The 16,655-nt window shown below is 51.1% G+C and overlaps 1 protein-coding gene across 1 annotated transcript in view; it reads left to right on the forward strand.

The window, feature by feature from the left end:
* Positions 1–12,459, forward strand: part of LOC131209274 (uncharacterized) — a 94,041-nt gene extending 81,582 nt beyond the window's left edge. Inside the window, exons 17-23 of the mRNA XM_058202301.1 lie at positions 991–1,121; positions 1,247–1,491; positions 10,816–11,039; positions 11,123–11,426; positions 11,499–11,714; positions 11,781–12,097; positions 12,169–12,459. Coding sequence (XP_058058284.1) covers positions 991–1,121; positions 1,247–1,491; positions 10,816–11,039; positions 11,123–11,426; positions 11,499–11,714; positions 11,781–12,097; positions 12,169–12,459 — 1,728 coding nt within the window. The remainder of the gene's footprint in view (positions 1–990; positions 1,122–1,246; positions 1,492–10,815; positions 11,040–11,122; positions 11,427–11,498; positions 11,715–11,780; positions 12,098–12,168) is intronic.
* The last annotated feature ends 4,196 nt before the right edge of the window (positions 12,460–16,655 follow it).

The following is a 16,655-nucleotide window of genomic DNA, read 5'->3' on the forward strand; positions in this document are numbered from 1 at the left end:
GGGCGGACGGCGGACCGTCGGGGTTAATTATGCTAATCAAACATCGGCAAACATGGGGGTCGCAGCGAAGCCTAAGAAAGACGCGGAGTGATGATGAATGTCCACCGATGGGCTCGACTCTGACCACTTCTTTGCAAATAAATATCCCGACCCCAACGGAGGCGGGGACCACCACCATCAGGCCCCGTTTGATCTACAATCTACTATCGGCCCGGAATCTTGGGGCGGAATGGATTTCATTTTTTATTCCTCATTTTCCGGCCCACAAAACGGGAGTGTCACACTCCCTTCCTCCGCCCCGAATGAGTCCAACGGGTGGACAACGGAATATTCCCATTTCCTCCCCGGGAACCGGCACCGACCCGGGGGCCGACCGAGGTCCATAAATATGATGGCCAAAAGAGTGGAACGATTTGGGACCGTTTTATGCACCGCACCGTGGCCCGGGTTGTTTACCTTCCTGCGGTGGGGTGTTGTTTTTTTTTTCTCTTCTCTCTCTCCGGCTCCGGCTTTCTTCCGTAATTTGACCAGGTCTCTTTTTTCCGGCCACCTACGATGCCATTTATTGTGGGTTCCGCCTGCACACACACCGCAAACCCCAACAGAATGACCTGCCAGCCACCGCAACGGCGATACAGATCATGTTGCTGGTGGGTGCTGGTGGTGGTTGGCAGGCTCCGGGGGCCCCCCCCTGCTGTGATCCCGGTATCCTCTTTTGACAATTTATGGACCAACAAACGACTGTCACCGGAACCGCTACCTACCGCACGGGCCGCCCGCTCCCCGGGGAGCCATGAAGGTTGATTTGATGGAGGGTGAAAATCTGTTTTGGCCACAAAATTTATCTCCGCCCGTCCGATCTGGGGCACGTCCGGTTCATCAACAGCCCGGCCCCGAATATTGTTGCCTTCCGTCCCAGCGTCCGTCCGTCCGGCCGTCCGTGTACACGCACCGTTTACTCATTCTACTCTGCTTCGCTTCGTCGTTTAGGTTCGTGTCTCGGCTCGTATCAAGCGCAAACCGACGCGTTACGAGGTGTCCGTAGTAACGCGTGACGAGGTCGGAGCCTACAAGCCGTATCTCTGGGAGCAATCGGTGTTCGAGAAGGGACCGATGTTTCGGTAAGTACCCCGGTGGCTGGTGGCTAACATTGCAGGCATGCCCACGGTGCCCAAGATCGCCCAGCAACCAACCACCCAGCCGGAAAGGGAACCTAATGTCGGCTTCGCTAACCCACCCATCACAGAGAGTGGCTGCTGACGAAGATCGTGAACGGCGAGCGGGCCTCGTACTCGGCGCCCAAGTTTGCCCGCATGCAGGAGCGCACCCGCTCGCAGATGCTCGAGGACATCGTGGCCAATCTGGCCAACCACGCGGAAACCGGACAAATCCCCAAACCGTACCGACGGGGTTCGTGGAGACCCATCGGTGAGGATCCTTGCATGTTACGCGTGACAGTTAGTTGCTGTATGCGACTCTATGTGCCGCATAGTATGTACTTGAAAGCTATCTCTCTCTATCTCTATCTTGCTGTCACTGTCGCTGTCGCTGGCACGCACTCACACGAGCACTCTCTAACACGCACACACCGGAAGCACTCTCACCTGTGTTTCCCTGTGTTTCTCCCGTGAGATCATCAACCGACCATACACACATACACACACATACACAACTCACACATCGGTGTTGTCATCGTCGTCGTCGTCGAATCGCTGCCTCGCTCACTCACACTCGCTCATTGATTAATTGTTTTCGTTTCGGTAAATTATTTAACGCTTTGGTTACCCGAATTGGCCTACTTACGTTCCAGTGTTACTGAGCCGGTCCGCGACGAACGGGGTCGACCACAGAGCCTGCTCTTCTTCACCAGCTGGTCGCGATCCAAACTTTAGTTTAATTAACGCCGTCGATATAAGACGGTGTTTCCACGGAATTTGTTACTTGAACAGCTGAAGTGCTTCACCGCGACCGTTTGAAGTACGGATGATGAGTTTGGTTACCTGATCATTATTCATTGCAAAAATCGTTTACTTTGGTCCAGGGGTTTCTGCAATAACTTCTTAAAAAGGATATCCCGCAAATGGCCACCTCTGGCCTTGGTAACCAAATGTGCCCTGTCCTGTCGTTTGGAACCACTACAGGGTGAGATGAGAAAAAAACTGCAACAAAGTAAAACGCCAAATTGTTTTCATTTTTGTTTAAATTTTTTGGATTGGTATTTTAAATTTTTGGATTGGTATTTTTTAGTTCGAACCTTGCTTTCCAAAATACCCCCGGCACAATTGTCCAGCGGATAGGCATCCGGAGATTTTGGTGGCCATTGTGCGGTGGAAATGAAGCGAGGAATCACGGACCAGGTCCACAGCGGGGACCATGGCGCTTAAGTTCTGGTGGCCAACCGAAGGTGTAAATTTTCAGTTAACCTCTCTGGCAATTAAACAAGATCATTTTGTTTGTTAACAAACTGCTGGATAACGAATGGTTTCTCATCGGAGAAAACCAAATTCGGCAGTTCACCACTTTCGGCCAAGCGAAGCAAGTCTTTGGCTCTTTCGAGTCTAATTTTGTTTTGTACATCGGTAAGATTTTGCACTTTTTGGACTTTAGTCCAGCTCATTTTTCAATATTTGCCGAATGGCATATTGCAATACGTCCAGCTCACGAGTCATTTTTCTGCCACTGCGACACGGATTTCGATCAAGTCGCTTGAATTCCATCACGAATAACTTTTTTTTTCTAAAAAATTCCCACCAAAATACTTTTGTACGTGTGTATAATGAGCTGTTACTGGAATAAATCGAACAGAATACAGCTGTCGAACGAGAGGTTTAGAAATGACAGCAGTCTGAAGTTGGTTGCAGTTTTTTCACCTCACCCTGTATATCGGTAGTTAAAACGTTAAAACGTAGTCGTAGACAGTTATCCAAGATAATGTATCGTTCCGGTGCCGGCCATCGCCGATCAGAAGCTCAGCAAGCTTTAAGTTTGGGTGAATGCTCTACCAGGTCACCGATGAGCTTGAAATTGAAACTGTATCCCTCTACGCCAGCTGGAATGTTGTATCTAGTGTTCGCTTTACTTTTAGTATCGAACTTTCTTGGCCCCTCCGTACTAGTGTTATGCACTGCAAAGAAGTTCCGAGAACCGGTATCCCCCGACCGGTCGTTCGGCGAGAAATAAGAATGCTTGAAGTAGTCGAAACTTTGTCCATTGCGCTCCAGCATTTCGCCCCCAGCTGGTCTACGCGATGGACACGCTCTTAGCGCGGAGTTCCCGGCGAAGGCCCAGAAGTGACACCCCTCGCGTTCAACGATCGTTGACGACCACTCGAAACATGCCAATCGGTTCGCTGCAACCCGGCCCCGGGCGTGCGGGCGTGTGAACCCTTCTCATTGTAGTGTCATTGTTGCCTGGCGGAAGACACGGGGGATGATTCGATTTCCATTAGACGTCCCGACCACCACCCGACGGAACGGAACTTTTATCTCACTTTCAGGACGACACCTTCACGCGGCAAGCTGGCCGCGGGGTGCTGGCGGCAACACTTCAACAAAAAGGGGCCAGGAACGAATCGGGCGTAAAGTATCCTTTAGTCCCGCGCGGCGGGTGATGTAACAAGAGCCACCCCTTCGCCAGCTCACGGACCGGGCCGGGACTTTACGGGGCAATTAAATTAGGAAAATTATTAAGCTCCTGCTAAGTGAAACATAAAACTGTGAAGCTACCCTTCGCTCGATCGTCGCCGGTCCTGGTTGAAGTGGGCCGGGAGGGCCGTGCAGGCCGTGGGCTTCGTCGCTCCCAAACCAACCCGCCCCGTGGATCCTGTCGAACCATTAGTAATGTAAACAAAGTCTCGGCTCGCTCACACGCTTCACGAAAAGCCCCTGATGATATCACACACACGCCACCCACGCCCCTTGTGTGTGTTTGTGTGCTCGCTCGAGCTGTGGTGTGCGTGGAGCTGTAAGCAAAGCTCAGGTCTCCAGTTTCCCTCAAGGGGGTTCCGGGAAAAGGGTTCCTCCCGGGTCACCCGGGAGCCACCGTAACTCGATATCTTTTCGCTCCACAAAAAGGAGACAAGTAACTGTGCCGAATGTGTGTGCGGGCGTGTGTTTGTACCGGGCACGCGGCAGGACACGCGGCATGACAGTTTTCGCTGGCGCGAAGCAATGGGCGCACCGTGAATGGATTGTTCGCCAACTCCCTCGCTTCCGTTTCGCGCTGCCTGCCCGCCCGGCCAGCTTCCGGTTTGTGCGAGCTCGCGAATACGCCGTGCCAAACTACTATCTTCCCCTTTTCGGACATTTCTCAACTTCCACCACCATTGCTTCCCAAATGCAGAGCAGTGACAGCCCCGTCTGGTGTGCCTATTGTTTGCTGGCCTGCTGGCTCTGTCTGCTGTGCCGTGTCTTGTGGCCGTTGTCTTCACCGGTGGCGGCGGCCAGCTCGTGTGTGAGGTCTTGAACTGAACCGGGGGGGAGCTTTTTTCCAGCCCTTTGCCCATTTCCCATTGTTTTCTACTTATCGCCCCGGTAAAAGGGTCGCTTTCGTACGGTCCATTGCGTTCCACAGCACACTTCCAATCAGCGGCTTTTGTGGCCCTTCAGGAAGCCATTTTATAGTTGCCAGAAACACAAAACGGACGCGCGAGAGCTCAGTTTTTGGAGTCGTTTACGCTGTGGGTACTTTGACACGCACTCCATAAAGCGCCTGAATGTATGTAACCCGCGTTGCATCGACTTTGATAGATGCAGTTTGGAAGGTTTAAAATTTCGAATCACTCATAGCTCACTTATCTATTTTTGGTGAATATAACTAAAATCCTCCCTCTTTTAGGTTAGTTTATGACCGCCCTTTCCCCATAGTGCATCACCGCGCACGGTGCACTTGAAGATAGTTTTAAAGATCACAAAAAAGCAGGGCCACGATGGCCCGCTAGTTTGTTCGCTCTTAAAGCATGCCTTCGCGTCCTTCTTATCGTCCTTCCCGGTGTCCGTTGCGCTTTGGGAAGGGACATCCGAGTGTCAAGGCGGTCGGGCGCGCCATTCACTGTCGCCGCTTGCTTTAACCACTTTCGCGAGCCCCTATTGTGGTGGTGGTATTGTGTTACGCGAACACCACGCCAGCTGCTTTTCTCCCATTGTCACTTGCAATTTGTTGCCGACCGTTTCTTTTTTTTTGTTCGTTGCCAGTATTTTAAGGTGGCGGTTTTTGTTTGGCGGACCGGACCGGACCGAACCGGACCAGCTTCCATTTCCGAGTTGCTTCGTGCCGGGTGGTTCACCGTATTGATTTCGCCGCCTGCAGGCGTTCGTCGTAGCCCCAACAGTCGTTGCTGACGTGTTCCCTTGAGCGGCCGAAGTAGGCTTCGGTGTGTCGGTTTCGATGCAGAAAAGTCGGGCGAAAAGTATCAGCTTACGGGAGCTGTTCGCCTGTGCCGCCATTCTGCACCAGCCAGGCTGCTTTGCCTTCCAAGCCCACTCGGCTTTATCTCACGTTTCAAGCGTTATTTGAATATATTTTTTACACTCCGGCCCAGGGTCTGCAGAGCGCAAAAGAAATAACAATATGGCCACCGACGCACGCCACCCAGCGGCCGCCCCGGGGAGCAGCCGCCGGTGTATGTGCGAGGACAAATAAATCAAAACAAACTTGCGGCATCCACGGGGCAAAAACTAACCCTGCACAGCAAATGGTAAAATCAAATTTCAATATCACCTTACACAGCGGATGCCACCAGGAGCGGTTGGTTTCGTTCCAGGTTTTCCGGAAATGGGGCCGCCACACACAACCGGCACACAGAGTTTTCCGGTTGGTGCAAAGTTTCCTCATTTTTTGTTTTTTAGATGCCGGCATACTATTTGCGTAACGGAAGGTGCACCGCAAGCTCTCAGCGCGCGCGCCGGTTGACGTGCCATTTTTTTGCTGACCCTCCTCAGCAGCAGAACTACACGTGCCGATTGGGATAAGAAGTTCTGGCCTCGCTCGCCGCACCACTTCCAATTTACATTGCAGAGCGGAGGCCATTCGTGCGCCTTTTTTGTTTCTTCGTTTTCAACGCCCGTCCGAATGTGTGCGCCGCACCTGCAGCAGCGCGGAAAACGTGAACATCCACGTGCTTTAATTTTAATTTTATGAAAATGAAACACACCCACACGGCATCCGCAGTCCCTGGCGGGAGTGTGAGGGTGGGCGGAGGGTGTTTCCACCGTTTGGCATCCCCTTTTATGGCAAGAAAGTGCAGAGAAGTGACTTCCCACACTTCACTTATCTCAATGACGGTGTAATGACTGGGGATGCTGCGCTGCAGAGATTTTTCTGCTTCCTTCCACCACGAACCCGGCGGAAAACCGGAAAAGAAACTAAAACCATACCCACACACGCGCCTGCCCATTTGCATTAGTGTCGTAATGGTGCGCCCCAAGCCTTTGCTCCCGGGGCCCCCCGGCGCCTAATGCCTTTACGGTGCCTTTCGGGGCTTAACGAAGGAAACCGGAACCCGCTGAACGTATCGCCGAATTGCTGGCGCGCCGAAAACCCGAAACGGTAAACCCCGGGAACTCCGACCATTGTCCCATATGGTGGTAAACCGCACACCACAGTCCGCCATTTTCTCAAGCCGGCCCCTTTTCTTTCGAGCTTCCCCTTTTTTCGATTCCGACCTTGCGGTGCGTTACGGCCGGACAACTATAATCTTTCTACGAGTGGCGAACAGTGATGGACAAAAGTGGTTCTGCTTTCTTCCAAATTTGCCACCATTTCGATGGCGATAAAACAGTAAAATCGAACTACAGAACTGGTTGTATAAAACCAATCATTTTGTTGAAGTTCACTGATGATACGAACTTGTTTAAACAATTTACTGCAGAACAGTCGAATGCAAATTTATGTGCTGAATATTTGCGGAGTTTTCTCTGGTCCGAAGCGGACTGGAAACGTGTCGTTGGATCTTCAAAAAATCATTTCGAAATCTCGACACGAATCGTTCAGTTGTAGAACACTTTAACGAATGAAGCAATCCAATACCGAAGGCCGGCCAGCCGACCACGGGTTTTTCCGTCCATCAGTGTGCTGGTGGAGGAGACGGAGTCCTTCACGTCTGGTCCACTCCACTCCACGGTTAGTTTACTAATTTATTTAAATGCATCAGTGTTTCTTTCGACGCCGACGAATGGCGTAATGGACCAAAGTTGGACCATTACGGTCAGGTCAGGTGTTTCGCCCTCATGCAACTTCGAAGCGTTCCCGAGGACCCGGAGCCAAACACGCTTTTGTTTGGCCCGGAGCCGTTCCGTTTGCAGAACAGGCGGCAAATCTTTGGCCAGCCGGCCGCCCGCCCAGAATGTTCATCTCGCGTGCCGGAAACTTTCTTCGGCGGCGTTGCACGGAAAGTGGAAATGATTTTTCGCCCATCAGCGGAAACGGGCAACAACATAAAACCGTGCACATCATCCGACGGCGGCGGCGAGTGGCCTGGAACGGGACTCGCCAGCGCCGGCAGATCGTTTTATTTTTCATACTTCCGAAACCAACCCGATGGCCAAGTCGGAGTCCGAGTCGGTTTCGCTTAACTTCCACCCGAGTTGCCTGCAGAGTGCGCGTTGTGCAGGCGGCGTATCCTTTGCCGGGTTGTGAGTTTCCACCCAGATCCGGAGCGGTGGTGAACGGAGCACTAACAGCCCCCAACCCCGTCACGGATGAGTTTTATTTTATTTTATTTCATTTTATCTCATTTCATTTTATTTATTTAGCCTCAGGTTGCTAGGATCCCGCCTGCCGGCGTGGCGTTGGGGTTTCGGGTTCGGATCTCGTAAGCTACTCAGCTCACGGGACGTTCGGCACGATTTTCGAGCGGACCCGGAAGTGGCCTCCCGGGCCCCCCCTCCCCGGTCAATCTCGGATGCCGGAAGCCAGCAAAGGGGAAAACAGCAAACGAGCCAACGAGTCTGGTGGCAACGACCACACGGCCACCACCACGACGACGACGGCGGCATCTCTAATGGAGATTAAATATTTATTAAAATTTATCATTAGCTTCGCCTTTCGTTCCGTGTCCGGCTGTGGTGTGGTCAGTGCCGAAGGTGGTCACAACATGTTGTTGCCGGAGTCAGGGGCCAGTGTCGCCACCGATAACGAGGTGCTCAACGATGTCGTTCGACGGCACAGGAAACACACTGGCGGAGCAATCAGGACCTATCTCACCGCCAGCGGCCACCGCACTCTAATTTGATAAAGTCCGAGATAAAATTGTGCCCCTCCATCCATCGCCGGCCGTGCCACGGACCGAGCTGACCATCGGAGCGCTCGCGTGTGTGTTGATCAAATTATCGGCACTGATGCTCCGGTCAGAGGCTGTCGAAGGAGATTTCGCGAACCTATAAAACAACACCAACTCGGGCCGACACGAAGGCCGGGCAGCGGGTGCGATGGTGGCTTAAATCTCCTTGCCCCCCACCGCCACATGAAGAGAGCAACGAAAGGCGTTGCTTTCAATTATTCAGCAGCTCCGGTGGCAGTCCCCGGCCGTACCGAAAAGTCTTTAGCGTGGATCGAAGCACTTAAAGCCTCCGGCGGAGAAACACGACACACGAGGCAAATTGATATAAACAGTCGACGATTTTTGGCACGGATGCCACTTCCGGTTCGGCCCAGTGTGGCTTAAAATAAGTGAACACACACGTAACCACACGGTGACGTGTGTCTCCACCCTGGGCAGGGGCTGGGCTGAACAAACGGAGAGATAAAGGAACGGCCATTTTTCCGGAAGCGTAAAATTTTATCGACACATTCCGACACTCCCTCACACAATGGCCCGCCGGTCCGCCGGCACAGCACGGCACTCCCCTTTCGAGGCGCGGAATTTAACCTAAAAAGATATCGTATCGTTTGATGTGCGCGCCCCCATTATCGACGATACGCTTTCTTGGGGAGAGCGCTTCAGGACACCAGCACCGGGAAGGGCGCGCGCCACCGAAAATGTGCATTTCGTTTACGAGCTTTACGAGCCAACAATTTAACGTCAACGACGACGACGATGAGGGAGCCACGTACCACGGGTAGCGCTCCTTCAAGCGGTCCATGGTAGGAGAGGACGCGAGCACGACGAAGCATAAACCGGGGCTTGATTTTTAACCAATCAGCAGAAGAAGATGGTTTAAATATTTGATCCCTTCTCCGAAACTCCCAGCTGGTTGGTGGCGGACCAATTAATTGGAAGAACAAATTAAACGTGCCCTGATTTCGGCCAGCAAACTGGGCGCTTCAGGGAGTTACGGAGGCATTATCTTCGAGATGGATGGCTTGCGAGAAGCTTTACTGTGGTTTTAGCCCGTTACTGAGCGGGTAATATCGAGCATTTCCAGCAATTGTTTTGCAAACAAGTTTTTGCAGGCATTTGACAGAAAGCTGAGCAGTTTAAACAAGCCAATCCTAGTGACCTTTGCCATAATTCATTTGACACTGGTGAGAATGAGATGAGAAAGCTTGACAAGACACATCATCGAACTCACTCACTGATCAGATCACTAAGCAAAAACTGATTATTTTTCTTTGGCTTTTCGCAATCTTCTGCATGCCCTTTTTGGGAGGAAAATATTGAACTTAAAATGTGTTCTACAAGACGGCATGTAGCCCGAATAAATACTAACTAACCCTCGGAACGTCCGGTGGCATTCAATCGAACGTTACAGCCAACCGGACGTTGCCCGTGTCCCAGAAATAGCCCCACCAATGGGTGGCTCAAAATATACATCCAAATTATGACATCCATTGGCAGTGGCTTCCCAATGGCGGGCAAACGGCGAAATTGTTTTTATCGACAAACAATAGAAACCCTTTAACGGCCAACCATCTGTGCGTCGCTCACGGCACGTTCTGTTCATTTTTAATTCCCCACCCGCGGGTTGCCACTGGTAGCCGTGCCGGAGGAACCCTCTACCCTTTGCCAGTGTCTTGCGGAAAAGTCCTGCGAATAAAGTTTTCCGCCAGCATTAGGCCCCCGGACCAACAACAAACAAAACCCACCCGGTGCCAGTATACAGTTGACTGTCGTCTCCTGCGCCCTGTGCTCCTCCGCTTTCGCCTTGGTTTCCACTTTTTCCTGCGTACGGTCGCTTCAAAGCTAATCACCAACTGTTTGTCGCTTTCCAAAGAAGTCGACTTCACTACCCTCCATGTGCTCTCTCTCTCTGTCTGTGTCTCTGTGTGTATTTACATGTGGGGCTTTATGCTCGCTCTATTGCTTCCCCCTATCGCTCACTGTGCCGTCTCTGTTGCCGCAAACGGAATGCGCCGCTTTACGATCTTTTCGAGCGCTTGCAATCGCTACTATCTCGCTTCTCTCCCACTTCCGCCTTGCTTTTTGTGTTTGTTCCGATTGTTTTTGTTGCATTGTGTTTTTCTCTCTTTCTTGGCTGTTTTGTTCTCTCTTTTCTCCGGTTTGTTTTTGTCCCATGAAATGCTCTAGATGCCCTTTGAGTGCCTCTCAGACTTTTGGCTTCCTGTTGTGGATTCCTTCTTACCGAGAAGGTTTTGATTTTGCTATTAATCATAATAATAGTTTTGCGTAGTACTAGAAACCATTCCACCTTTGCTTGTCCAAACGACTCCCGCCGTTTTGTCCCCTGAGTAGAGTTCCAAGTAGAGTCCCTAGAGTGTCATCAGACCCGAACTCCCCGAAAACCCTCATCTACCCCGCATTGCCCCATTTAGCCGTTGTATACGTGTGTTGGTGTGTGTTTCGACCCAACATCGATCACTAATACGCATCACTGCTGCACAATGCGCGACCCGCGCCCGCTCTTTCACTACCCGCAGGACACATGAGGCCTTCGTCACCGTTACTAGACTCCGTTCGAGATCAGTTCGAGGACTATGATCAATTAGCGAAAGATTTTACAAGAGTATTTTTAAACTGCGAACCATCGTGTCTTCAGAACGCACAGCTCTTCGATGTCGTCTTTCTGGTCGGCCAGTCGAAGCACCGGGCCCGCTTCATCGGGGTCCGCGCGATACTGGGCGTCAGGAGTCGTGTCTTTCAGGTAAATAGTCGCTGCGTTGTTTTTCGGGTGCCTACTACGGAACGTACAACTTACTCCCGGTTCCTTCTTCCCGGGTTTTGCAGGAAATGCTGTACGGCATTCAAACCGGTTTCGGGTCGCCGCAGGTTCCGGTGGCTGAACTGTTGGCTCGGCCCGCCCCGACGCTGCTGTCACCGCAGAACCAGCGACCGAAGAGTAGCAACTTTCTCCAAGTGCCGGACATTGAGTCGCCCCGTCCCAAGAGCGTGCCCTCGTCGCCGATGGTGAAGCGGGCCTTCTCGCGGCTCGGCACCATCACCGCCGGCTGGGGCCGCTCGATACGCAAACAGCAGTCCCAGCTGAACGCGGAAGACAAGAAGAAGTGGGCCTCCTCACAGGACTGCTCAGGTAAGTGGCCCACCCCAGCGCCGTCTCGATTTCGGTTCCGCCATTTTGATTCCTCTGACCTCGTTTTTGCAGATAAAGACGGCAAGGAAACGAGCTCGAAAAGCAAAGCGAATGCCGGCCAGCTGGCCGTTCCGAGGCTGTCGGTGTGTGCCGATGCGCAGAAGGTTGACCGGGCCAAGCTGGCCCAGACCGAGTTCACCATCATCGAGTTTGATCCCGACACGTTCCGGGTGCTGCTAGACTACCTGCACACCGGTAGCTGCCCGCTGACGTGCACTTCGATTCCCGGTAAGCTATCCTACGGCCAAATTCGAATTCTTATTCTTCACACGCTCCCCTTTTCGCTCCGCACAGGACTGATCTGCGCTGCCGAGCACTACGATTTGCCGGAGTTGCTACAAGCTTGCTTCCACCACGCGAAACAGTTTCTGCGCATCGACGTTGTCTGCACAATGCTGACCGCGCTCGAGAACTACTACTGGCGCTACACGTCCGCTTCGGAGCTGGTCAATATGATACTAGCGTTCGTCGAGACGCGCGCCTACGCCCTGTTCCAGAACGCCGATTTTCTCACGCTGAGCGAAAGCATGGTGCAGATGATCATGTGCCGCAATCTGGAGATACCGGAAGTGCGCAAGTTCGAAGCGATGCTCGCTTGGGCCAAGTACAAGGTAAGCGCACAGGAGTCTGCCGGTTTTAATGGCATGGTTTCGCTAAACGACCCATTTTATCTGCTCTCCAGGTGAAAGCGAAAGCGTCAGCCAAAACCGATGCCAAGGTCGAGTTCCGGTGTATCATGGAACGGCTCGCTCGCGATCTGAAGCTGCACCGCATATCGCCGCAGGAGCTGATCAAGATCGTGCTCCCGTCGAAGGCGATCAAAAACGAGCGCATACTCGAGACGCTAATGTACCAGGCGAACAGCGGCATGTACCGCATCCAGGAGAGCTACCTAGAGGCGTGCCAGCAGCGGCTACAGAAGCAGGACTCGCGCTACAGCGAGTGGGGCGAGAGCTTCGACTGCGGTTTATAGGACGAGGATCAGCTGTAGGACGACGAGCACAGCTGAGAATCCAACCCCTGCCCATCGTCACACTTCGAAACGGACTGACCCCAACCGATCACATCGACTAACCAGAGAGCTCGGATCCGGATCCGGATACTTGGGCGTTTCTCGATGTCACGCGCTTCTCCCCAAAAGGATGCCCTTGCCGGAGGCTGGCCGTGGAGCTTTCCACGTGATTCGCTTTGTCCCGGCACGCGTCTACCGTTTGTGTGCGTGTACTGTCTGTCTGTCTGTGTGTGTGTATGACACCGATGTATGTATGTGTGTATGTGTGTCTAGACCGTTTAGAAGAACCACATGAAAGTTCCGCCTGACGGTGCGCCCTACGAAGGCGGTTAGGAGCGGAATCGATTAGGAAAAAGTCACTGTTACCTGGTGTTGTATTCCGATTACCGATTAGGACAGTTTAGCAAGAAAAGGAACTCCCCGATACACCGCTAATCAGAGAAAATCGTTTCGAAACGAAACGCGCCCCAGTATAGCCTCAGCTCCCAGTCTACTAGCGAGTCGGTTTTACCGTATTTGTTGTGTTATAATAGCTGTACATCGTTGTCCTGTTACCCTATGGCCGCTTGTTGGACCTACCGTTCTGTTACCAAGCCATTCCGTGGCGGCCGAAGACCGAACCCAATCGCGATGTCACCCCGAGCCGGTGTTGTTTTTGTGCGCACTGTTTGCCAACTCTAACTAGTTGCTGTTGCCTCGAATGCCTTTCGTGTTCTATGCCCCCCCTTCGCGTTCCGACCACCAGGGTAGCTCTGCCCGGAAGAGTGTTCCTAGTTCCGGGTGCACGCTGAAAAACAGGAATGGACAACCCAAAGCCATAGCACGGTACTCAGCATGGTGCAATTGCACTGGAGGCAACCTGGAAAACCTGGGAAACGGTGAAGAAGAAAAGAAAACACTGATAAGAAAAACTGGAGGAAAAAAACAAAAACAAATACACTTTCTCAATGGCTGTTGAATATTATTATTAAAACAATATTTATTATCATTATGTACATACATACACATAAATATACTTATACTTATACAAATATACATAAATGAATATATATACATATACATATAGTATACATATACGAAACAAATATATATTTATCACGGTTGAGCAGAAATAAGAAAGTCAAAACAGGAAAACGGAACGGCGCCGAGCCGCCGAGTGTACGATATCCTAACGCACAGCGCATAATGCGGAGATGCCAAATCTAGAACTAGCCGATCGAATGGTGAGGAGAGATTAGAAAACGAGAAACACGTTTTAGTTTGCCAATTGATGCGAGGAATTTTTAAAACTGATAGCTTGTAACGCTCTGCCAACATCATCATTATCAATCCATTACCGTCATCATCAACCGCGTACTAAAAGGTTTCGAATGCCGCCAATCGAAGGCGAACTGATCACCACTTCCTAGAGAGCCGGACACGTTTCCGAACCCAGTTGGGCCGTAGTAGCTTCCTTCAATTGGTTTGGCCGCAGAAATAGTAGAACAATTAGCACCACATTTGCGGGCATTTATTCAGTTAACAACAAACTACGATTTAGCTACCGAAAGCCATCGAATTTTTCCGATCTCGTTCTCTCGCTCTCTCTGTGCCAGTCGTATTCCTGCGGCAAAAGGTTTGCCCCGTAATTAGACGCAATTTTATTCAATCGTTGAATGAATGTCGATGTGAATGTACATAAGAGAAGGGACAAAATCTAACTATTTGGAAAGTAACAAGCAAAACATACAACCGAAATCAGCAAACCAAAAAAAGTATATTGAATGTTCATATATGGAGCGACGGAAAAACGGCGGAAGAAACTGGAGCTGGAAAAAATTAGGGAAAGTCCCCAAAACAGCCAACGGAATAAAAACTACTAAACCCACTGGAACGAAAGGGAGAGAAAGAATAAATATAAAATGTTGGTATAAAAAGCATTGCTGTGTTTACTCAATAATCCGAAACACGTTTCTAACAGCCACGAGAGGATCCGCGTCCATTTCGATGCCGGCATATTGGGAAATCATTTCAGAACGTTCCTAAATATCGACAGTTTGGTTTGTTTTTTCGGGAGATTTTCGTACCATTTTCACGGCGAATCCATTTTCGTGCCTTTTCCCCGTCAATTACAACACCGCAACCACGTGGTGGAAACCCGTTTCCCTCGTTCTCAGCCGCACGGAATAGAAGAAAAAAATGCTGTTTTGGGCGCCCGCGATGTCCGGGCGGATCCGAAGTTTTCTGCGACAGGAACTGCGACTTTCAGACTTTCGAATAGGCGAGCAGGAACAGGCGCAGGTAGCTCGAACGAGCGAGACAGTGCGACTGACAAACGCTTGCCGTTCTTTTCTTTCGCTTGAAAGAATGAGAAAGAAAACAATCATCCGGGCACGGATCGCTGCAGCGTGAAAGAGTTGACACCACTTGCCGGTTTCTAGGGTACAGTCAAACCTCGGTTGGCGAATGAAAGCACCACCTCAGCGAATTGAAATAATTGATTGTACTCAACCTGAAATGCCAAACTTTGCAAACAAGTCAGTAGGAAAATTAGAGGAGACACTGAAAAATTAGTATCCTTTCTCGGTTCCTTCAAATATTTGTGTTTCGAATCGTTAAATCATTTTGTCGCTTTTTGCTCTTCAACCGAGTCTCGACTGTACGCGCCGAAAGGTATTTTATAGCATTCATGCCATAAACCAGTGCGTTTTTTCCTTTGCCATAAACGGCGGTTAGCGGCGTAAACGAGACAACCGGCGGTTCGCTTGTTGTTGTTGCGTGCTGCTTTCCTGCTCCCACTCACTCAATGGCCCGACGCGCTCCTACACTCACACCAGCAAACAGTTCTCATGAACAACGCCGTGTGTGCAGAAGAGGTTTTGGAAACGTCACACCACGGGATCGGTGGTGAACGAGAAAACGTATTTTCACGAGTTTTCGTGAGAAAATTCGCGGAATCGAGTGTCCCGCGGTGACGGTAACGTAGTGCGTTCGATCACCGATCGATCGGTGGCTGTGGTTCCGTTCGGTAGCGTGTGTTCCGACCGTGATTTCCATTTCTTTCACTGCTGCACTGGCGTACGACTGCTGATGTGACGCAGTGTTGTGGGGAAGGTAAAAAGTGTTCCCATTGTTGAGTGTCCTGACCAAACTTGGTGTGAAAACAGAAGTGTGATCCTCACGCGCACGGTTTCGGGCTCTGTGCAATTATCAAGCAACGATCTGTGCTGCAAAGAAGTGAAATTGTGCATAATATTCTCACCACCGGAGTGAGCGATACCTCATTCCCGTCGCTGGCGCTCACTATCTGCCCATCTCACTCTGCTCACTGTAGCAGCTGTTTGAACAAATGCATCGTGAAAAAAGGAGATGAAAACGCGTCCACGACGCAAGCGGGGATCGAAACAGGCTGGTGATTACGACACGCGCTGGTGACCGCCCTAAATCGGCTTCTAAACAGTACGTTTACATCTCGTCAAACTGATCAACTTCCGTTCAGTCGTCCCAGGCATTAAAATGCTGTTGTTGTAACCTACCATTTTAGTCACAGTTTCCTGCGATGGATTGATGACTGTACTGTCTGATAGTGGCAATCGACCGATCATCCCTCCAATGCCTTTGCCGACAGACGATAAAGCTTATCGTTTGGCGCTCCCCGAACTACCGACGATAACCACAATCCCCGCCTCAGTAATGCGTTTCTGGCGATAAACGGCGCTTATCATTAAACCGAAATTACCTACCGAGACGTGAGTGGTAATGGAACAAGTTTGTTCTCGTCCCAGTCGCCGGCCCAGCTTGCCAGTATCTAATTTCCGTTATTTAGTTCCGAACCCGGACGAATCACTTCCAGCCACCGGGGAGTCCAGCGGTGCATAATCGTGTGAGTCATTAGTGGTCCGCCTACCCCCGGTGTCTGTTTGTGCATTTGGTCGCGAATGCATTTGCTTTTGTCCCCTGTCCCCTGTTGCGTGTTCCGTTTATCGTTGCTTTTTCATCAGAACTATTTACTATTCCACCGTTCGCCTTCGTGTGCGAGAGCGAGACCGCAAATCGGGCATTTAAAACCCGCTCCTCGTTCTGTTGCCTTGCGTACAACTGTTGGCTTTGCGGTGGTGTGAGTGAATCCGACCGTCCGTTTGTTTGAGGCTTTCTACGTCGAACAATCACAGCAACCT

This window comes from Anopheles bellator, chromosome 2 (assembly GCF_943735745.2).
Source record: "Anopheles bellator chromosome 2, idAnoBellAS_SP24_06.2, whole genome shotgun sequence".
Lineage (NCBI taxonomy): Eukaryota > Metazoa > Arthropoda > Insecta > Diptera > Culicidae > Anopheles > Anopheles bellator.